At 28.4% G+C, this 8,540-nt stretch overlaps 1 protein-coding gene across 1 annotated transcript; it reads right to left on the bottom strand.

The window, feature by feature from the left end:
- Positions 1 to 7,534: 7,534 nt before the first annotated feature.
- On the bottom strand, positions 7,535 to 8,234 carry LOC108915972 (vicilin-like seed storage protein At2g18540). Its single transcript, XM_018722142.1, has 2 exons — positions 7,971 to 8,234; positions 7,535 to 7,924 (listed from the first exon to the last, which is right to left on the bottom strand). The coding sequence occupies exons 1-2, from the start codon at positions 8,232 to 8,234 to the stop codon at positions 7,535 to 7,537; spliced, it is 654 nt and encodes a 217-aa protein (XP_018577658.1).
- Between the last annotated feature and the right edge of the window lie 306 nt (positions 8,235 to 8,540).

Genomic DNA, 8,540 nt, shown 5'->3' with positions numbered 1-8,540 from the left:
TTTAAAGGCAACTTTATCAATTATTTTGAGTATTTCAATGACATATTCAGGGTTCGTAGCGGCCTGGAAAACGGGGAAAATCCAGGGAATTTCATATTCTTTAAAAAAAAAAGCAGAATAGTCACTGAATTTTAAAAGTATTCTTAAAAGTCAGAGAATTTGATGTTTGCAACTGGAAATTTTGCGAAAACCAGCTTTGGGTTCTTGAAAGCGAAAACTATTTGTGATTTTGAAACTTTTATAAGAGGTTCTTTGGGTATAAAAAAGATTATGAAGTCCAGTCTGGAAAAAGTGTAATGCATAAACACCAATTAGTGTATAAAATGACCTACAAGTGACTTATAAGTAAATATGGGGGAATACCATTGGTTTTTCTACTGGTTCTTACTTTATTTTTAAGAACCTCATTTAATTTAAAGCAAAAAAATCCCCTTGCACATTTGTCATTGCACCAACATAGTTGGTGACTGTCACTCAAAAATAACATGCGCTGTCACTATAGAGAAATAAATGATCCAAATTTAAATGATCTCTAATGAAAAATTTAGAAATTATCAATACAAAACATTTTTTAATTTTTTTTACACCTCCCTATTTCGAAAACGAAGCAATTGCGGACATACTTTAATACGATTTTTTTTTTCGTATTTTTGGATATAGAATCTGCTCCAGAATTCTCTGTACAATATTTTGCAACACCCTCTATATATGAAGGGACCAAAAATTAAATTTAAATTGAAAAAAATTCTAATTTTTATACAATTTTCAAGAAACAATAATTGTCCATTGGTAAAATTACAGTATGGGATGTAAGGTACCCTCACATAAAATTTCATACATTTTCAGAAAATCCTATGAAATCCATGTCGTGCAAAAAAATTTTAATTTTAATATAGAAAAATTTCTAATTTTTAGACAATTTCTACCAAAAGAATTTTGAATGGGAAAATAGATTACCCTCACATAAAATTTCATGGATTTGCAAAAGGTCTATGGAATACTAATGGAGCAAATAGGCTGTAAATTTAAATGGAAAAAATATAAGACAATTTTCAAAAAACGATTTTCGATTTGTAAAATTGTAGTTTGGAATGTAAACTACTTCGCATAAAATTTGATGTACTTTCATGAAATCTCTAGGGGTTGCAATAAACAAATAGCTGTAATTTATTATATAGAAAAATTTCTAGCCTCTAAATAACTTTCGGGATAAGAATTATCGTTGTGGTCTACAGGATGGGCCACCAGTAACTCCTCGGTGGCTAAGGACCAAACGGCAAATGTTATAGAAACCTGTTTAGGTGGGTAGGTGCAGATTAATTACAGGTACATTTTAAAAATGTTTTGAAATATACAAGGTATCCAGGAAATGCTTACCATATCAAAGTTATGTACTTTTAAATGGAATATAATTTATTAATTTAAATGAGAAATAAAAAAACAAAAATAAGAAGAAATATCAGTTTTTCACAATTTTCTCGAAAATTTTAATGTTATCTACAAAAGTTGTAGATTTTTGCATGATCTACAACTTTTATTTTTCATAACTTTTCAAATCCCCCCCCCCTCCCCCAAATCAACCCTCCGCCACCCCTGCTCATGCATTTATTTTTTTTTGGTTTATTATAAGCCCCTTTACCATTTCCTCCAGATAACAATTTTTTTCCTCCAAGTGTAATTTGGTTGGACTATCTTTTTTAAATTCCTAATGATTAATGAGATATTTCAACATAGGGTGTCCGAAAAAATTCCGTTGAAGCTCGGGCTGTTGAAAATTTATTGATTCCAATATTTCTTATGAAAAATTTTATTCTACTAACCGCTTTTTGAAACATTTATCTACTGGATGTTTCATAAAATTGACACAGGTAGGCTGGGCTTTTCTTTATTCTTTACACTTCTTTAAACTTCATTTAATCAAATCTTTTGATGAAAAGTTATGTATTTAGTAACCAGTCACTTTTTTGAAAATCCATATACTGGACGTTCTATAAAGTGAATCGATGTCTGCATTATAGGCAAATTAAACTTTTCCTTCCTGTTTTAACTTTTTCTACTTTAAAATAAAATAAGCCAAACATTGCATATTCTTTTCACATTTTCAAACTTATGTACGAAGCTGTTTATTGATTTTTTTTTAATTTTATTTACTAATAGCTGCGTTTTTGTAAGTCTGCATACTGTATGTTATGTAAAACTAACCCAGGTTAGAATGGAAGAAGACTAAATATTTCTTTATCTTTTTTACTTTTTTCTACTTTCTTTATTAAAGTCCATTGATGAAAAAAATTGTTTTAATAATATGCAATTTTTGAACATTTTTATACTGCATTTTCCAACAATGTTGATCCTGTTCAGACATTCATATTTTTCTTTATTTTATTCTCTTTTATTTATTGAGAACTTTTGATGAAAAGTTTCATATTATGTTTATTTATGGATTCATCTTTTTAAACCTTTCTATAACAAAAAAATATAAATTTTCAAATAGGTTTCTATATACAGGGTGTCTAAAAAATTGCGTTAAAACTCGAACGGTCTAGAGGCTCCTATATACTTCAGTTTATTGATTGCAATATTTTTATGAAAAATCTGATATCGTAGTAATATGATTTTTGCAAAGGTATGTACCGAATGTTTCATAAAAATGACACAGGTGAACTTTCAGAAATTTATTGATGGCAATATTTTTATGAAAAATCTTATATTATAGAACTCGGAGGCATTTTGCAAATTTATATACTGAGTGTTTCATAAAAATGACACACGCGGACTAGGATTTTTTTCTCATTTCACTATCTATCTAAATTTTCAAATAGATATTTCTACAGACGGTGTCTTACTAAAAAAATGTTTTTTGCAATTTATGTACGGGATGTTTCATAGAACTGACACAGGTGGACCAGATTTTCTCTGATTCATTTTGTTAATTTTTTCATGACATCTTTTGAAGAAAAGTTGTATATTTACTGACCAGCCGCTTTTTAGAAAATCCATATACGTACTGGGTGTTCCAAAAAATTGATCCACATCTGAAACGGGCAATTTTTCCCCTTTTCACATTTAACTTTGTTTTTATTTACTAAAATCTTTTAATGAAAAATTGTATATTGACTAACCGGATGTCTTTTTGAATCTTTATACTGGATGTTCCACAAAACTGATCCAATTACCAACAGAACGAAACTTTCCTTAGGTATATTTTTTTCCATTTCTACAGTTTGTACTGAAGTCTGGAATATTTTTATGAAAAATCTTATACCCTACCAACCAGGTGTTTTTTGCAATTTATGTACAGGATGTTTCGTAAAACTTACACAGGTGGACTAGATTTTTCCTTATTCATTTTTTGAATTTTTTCTTTAAATCTTTTGAAGAAAAGCCGCTTTTTTAAAAATCCATATACTAGATGTTCTATAGAATTAAGGGCAGTTTTGTTTCTTTTCACTTTTAGCTTTGACTTTATTTACTACAGTCTTTTAATGAAAATTTGTATATTTATCAAGCAGATGTCTTAATTTATTTTTTTACCATTTCTGCCTTACCTACGTAGTCTTTGGATGAAAAATTTTATATTTACTAACCAGATGCCTTTTTTGGAAGTTTGGAAGAAACTTTTCTTATTCTTTTCTCGAGCGGGGCCTACTCTTTTTTGAAAAACATTCTCATCATACTTTTATATACAGGGTGTTTAAAAATCAAAGTACAGGGTATTTAAAAAAATGTTATATCTACTAACCAGGGAGAAAAGCACCGCGGAGCGGTGCTCGGGCCGCGCGCAGCGCGGCTCGAGGGCCGAAGGCCCGAGAGAAAGGTCAAACTCCGCGTCAGCGGAGTTTGCCTGCCTTTCTAGTAAATGTTTTAAATTTCTTATTCCTAAAATATGTCGCATTGTCCAATATACAATTCTCCATTTTCCCATACTCATTCATATAATTTTGCAATACTGATTTTACTGTATCTTTATTTGTTCTTCTACATGGATATAATTTAATGAATTTTGAAAAAATATCAACAAATTTGAAATGAAATCTACAGCTATTATCTGTAAAGGTCTCTGTGCAATTATAGATTTTGGTGTCCCTTTATTATGCAATTTTTATTTTTAACTAATTGACATGTATTACATGTTTTTACAATATCCTTTGTTAATGTTCTGTCATTCTTTGTATAATAAGTCTCTCGAAATATTGTCCATGTCTTGTCAACCCCTATATGTCCATATCTTTCATGTAAATTTTTAATTATATCCCTTGCTAACTTTTTACTTATTGCATATAGTTCTATGTCATCTATTACTTTATAGTATACTCTATCTTTTAAAGTCAATGTTCTTTTTTCCTTATCTGTTAATGTTCCTTGATCTTGTACTAAAATCTGATTTGAAAATATACCCCCTGTTTGTCTCAAAATATTTACCCCTATTTTAATTTGTCTCCTTTCAGTTTTATTAATTTCGTCCATTCGAGTCAATGCGTCTGCCAAAATATTTGTTCGTCCTTGTATGTATTTAATGTCATAATCATACTCTTGTAACAATAATGCCCATCTATGTATTCTATTATTCCCAAATTTATTATTCAATATTGACGTTAATGCCTGATTGTCCGTATATATTGTAAATTTATTACCTAATAAATAAAATCTAAATTTTGATACACAAAATATAATACTTGCCAACTCTAATTCTCCAGTACTATAATTTCGTTCATGTTTTTTAGTAACCGTTGTTACAAATGCTATTGGTGCGTCTTTGTCATCTCGTCTTTGTAATAAGACTCCTGCAAACCTATTTAATGATGCATCCATATGCATTATAAATGGTTTGGAGTAGTCTGGATGAAAAATTTGTAATTTATTTATAAACATATCCTTTAAATTTTTAAAAGCATCTTCATGTTCCTGTTCCCATTTCCATCTAACCCCTTTTTTAAGTAATTTTAATAAAGGTACCTCAAATTTTGACAAATCTGGTAAGTCTTTTAAAATAGTTTATTACCCCTAAAAATCCTCTCAAAGTTTTCAAATTATAGGGTCTTATATAGTTTTTAATTGTCTCTACTCTATCTTTACATATTTCAATTCCTTTGAAATTTATTTGGTAACCCAAATATGCTACTTCCGTTTGTACAAATTCACATTTCTTAATATTTATTTTAAGACCAGCATCATCTAAAGCTTTCAATACTATGTTCAAATGTGTCATGTGTTGTTCTATTGTTTCTGAGAATATTAATATGTTATCTATGTAGTGTAATACAAAATTATCGCATCTATTTAAGATTTTATGCAGGGCTCTAACTAATGCAGCACAAGAACTCTGTAAACCAAATGGCACAACATTAAAATGGAATAGGTACTTCCCCATCTATCATAAACCCTGTATATTTTCGACTTTCTTCCTCCAAAGGAATTAATCAAAAACTATGTTTTAAATCTATTTTAGAAAATATTTTTGGATTCGTTATTCTACCTAAAATTACCTCAATTGACAATGGTGCTTCATATTGAGGTATAGTACATCTATTAATATTTCGTGCATCTAACCAAATTCTAATATCTCCATCACTTTTTCTTAACAATAACTATTGGATTAATATACTGAGTCCTACTTCTTGGTATGATATTGTTCCGCAATAAATTATTTATTTCTTCTTTTACATTATTTTTATATTTGTATGGTATTGAGTAATTCTTTGATTTAAAATTTCATATGTCTCTTACTATTTTGTGAATATAATTCTCTGCAACTCGAGTTTCCTTCATACTTTCCTAATAATTTTTTTACCTCATTTACACTTTTTTCTTCATATTTAATGTTTATATCATTTATATTTATCTTTTCACCTTCGTAATTATCAATTAACTCTTCTTCATCTTCATACTCTTCATTTTTATACCAACTTCATTATTATCCGCATTTTTTTCTTCATAATCACACAATTCATTACTTTTAATTACCTCATACATCTTTTTACCTTCACCCTCTAACTTACACTCACTCTGTTGATTTGAATTTTCATCACTTAATATATTATTTGTAAATTCTATTACCTTCCCATATAATTTTATAACTTTCTTTTGATAATCAATTATAAATTTATGTTATTCAATTCATCATTGCCAATAACTATACCACTATCTAAAATAGGTACTATTAAAAGTTGTAAATTTACATCTACTTCATCTATCCTAACATTTATACTTGCCAATTTTGAAGATTCATATAGTTTTTTATTATTTTCCCCTACTAAATTTATTTTTGGAATTCTTATAATTTGGAAATTTAAATTTTGATGTTGTTATAAAACTTTCTTTAATTAATGATGCTTCAGATCCAGTATCTACCAATAGTTTTACTAATATATTATAAACTTTACCCATTAAATATACTATTAATTGTTTTTCTTCTTTTTGTTTTTGGTTACTTTCTTGTTGAATATATTCGCGTGGATGTTCGTATATACAAAATAGGGAATCTACATTTGGTTTACTACTTATTAAAAATTTTGTACTACATCAGTGTTTTGTGTATTACTGGTTGTCTGCATTTGATGGTTTCTGTCCATTGAACTAGTCATTAGTGTGTTCGCGTCATTTCTATTGGAATCTTCATTTTCCCAGTAATAAATAACACTAGGTCTTTCATATCTTTGAAAATTTACCTGTCTCTCTTGACCATCACGAATTTGTCTGTCTTGATTTTGGTATCGTCCTGTATTTTGTTGTGGATTGTTAGTATTAAAATTCGTACTATTACTTTGTCTAAAATTGTAATGTTGTTGTCGGTTCCTATTGTTATTGTCATTTCTGTTTTGGTTATTTTCTAAATGATTGCCAAACCTTCTGTAATTACTATTCTGGAATCTATTACTAGAATTTTGATAATAATTGTGCTGTCCGTCTTGATTTACATTATCATTATTTAATCTCCTATTAGTACCAAATCTATTAGTGTAATTATTATTATTATTCGTGCGTATATTATAATTTTGTCTATCTCGTATATTGTTTGTGTTATGTTCAAAGTAATTTATGTTTCTTTCTATCCTACTTAAATAGACACATAATTCATCCATATTGTTGATGTTATGTATAGCCAAATTTTCTGCAATTTCTGGCTTAAAATGTCTTGATATGTATAAAACTATTTCACTTTCTAACATTGGTGGACTTAAATACTTTGCTTTTGTATACAACTGTAATGCATATCTAGATAATGGTGTTTTCCTTGCATAATCATATTTCCCAAATATATAAATTTTCCCTGACTTTGTTTTGTATATAATTACCCCAAAAATAGTTTAAGAATAATCTTTCAAAAGTTTTTTCATTTGTAATGTCTTGTTCTTTACTATTAAACCAAATCAAACTTTCGCCTGTTAAATTTTCCCGAATAATTTATTTTATTTCATCAAAATTTTCTACATACTTAATTTTGTTTTTAATAGATTTTAAAAATACTACAGGATGTATTTGTTGTATCGAGTCATCATATTTGTGTGTATTGTTTATATTTGAACATATGATAATTTTAGTTTGTGTCGTTTGTTGTTGTAGTTCCCTTAATTTCACTCATTAATTCTTCTCTTATTCGCAGTATCTCTTCATTGCTTTGTATTTCTTCGCCATTGTTTGTTCCTTGTCTTCTTATCTGTTGTTCTACTATATCTAGTCTCTCTCTATTTTCTTGTAAATTTGTATCCAAGTTTGTCATTTCTTTTTCTACTTCTTTCTTCTCTTCTTGTGTATTCTTTTGGATTTCTTTTATACTTTCCCATATTTGAAGTGTTCTCTTGTTTCCTTCTATTTCATACTTGTTCACCTTTTCTCGGTCTTCTTCAATTTTCTTTTCCACTAGTTTTATTTTGTTTTCCATCTCATTTTTAAACTTCTCCCTTTCTTCTTTAAATTCCTTCTTTATCTTCCATATTTATATTGATTTGATCTGCATTTTTCTGTATTAATACTTCTAATTCTTCTAATTTATTTTCCTCTATCTCTTTTTCTCTCCTACGTTCCTCCTTGTCTTCTCTTCTTTGTTTTTCTCTTTTTTCTTCCATTTCCTTATTTTGTTTTTCCCTTTTTTCTTCCATTTCCTTGAATATTTCCATTAAACAATCCATATTTGAGGTTTTTCTTCCAGTCTCTTGCGATTCCATTGTTTCTGTTCCACTTTCTATACCACATTCTTCCTCTTCTCTTCTAGATACAGTTCCACTTCGTAGATCCATTTGTCTTTTATTTAAGTTTTCCTTACGTTTATTTTTTCTTCTACGCTCTACTTCAGTTTTAGTCTTCTCGCCTTATTTCGCCTTTTTGTAGCCTTTTTCGCCCCACGTTGGGCGCCAATTTGTAATACTATAAATAATTATTAAATTTTATGTTATATTGATGATAACTTAATTGTTTTTGATATTTGTTATGAAATGAAAAATTTAATGTTATAGCCAAATTATAGTATTATAAAGATCAAGTTTATATGTGAAATGTATTAAATTTGTTTAAATTTTGTTTTTTTTTATAGTATTCTTAAAATC

This window comes from Anoplophora glabripennis, unplaced genomic scaffold, assembly GCF_000390285.2.
Source record: "Anoplophora glabripennis isolate ALB-LARVAE unplaced genomic scaffold, Agla_2.0 scaffold2065, whole genome shotgun sequence".
Classification (NCBI taxonomy): domain Eukaryota; kingdom Metazoa; phylum Arthropoda; class Insecta; order Coleoptera; family Cerambycidae; genus Anoplophora; species Anoplophora glabripennis.
Note: the sequence above shows the minus strand (reverse complement) of the source record. Positions and strands in the feature narration are given on the sequence as shown.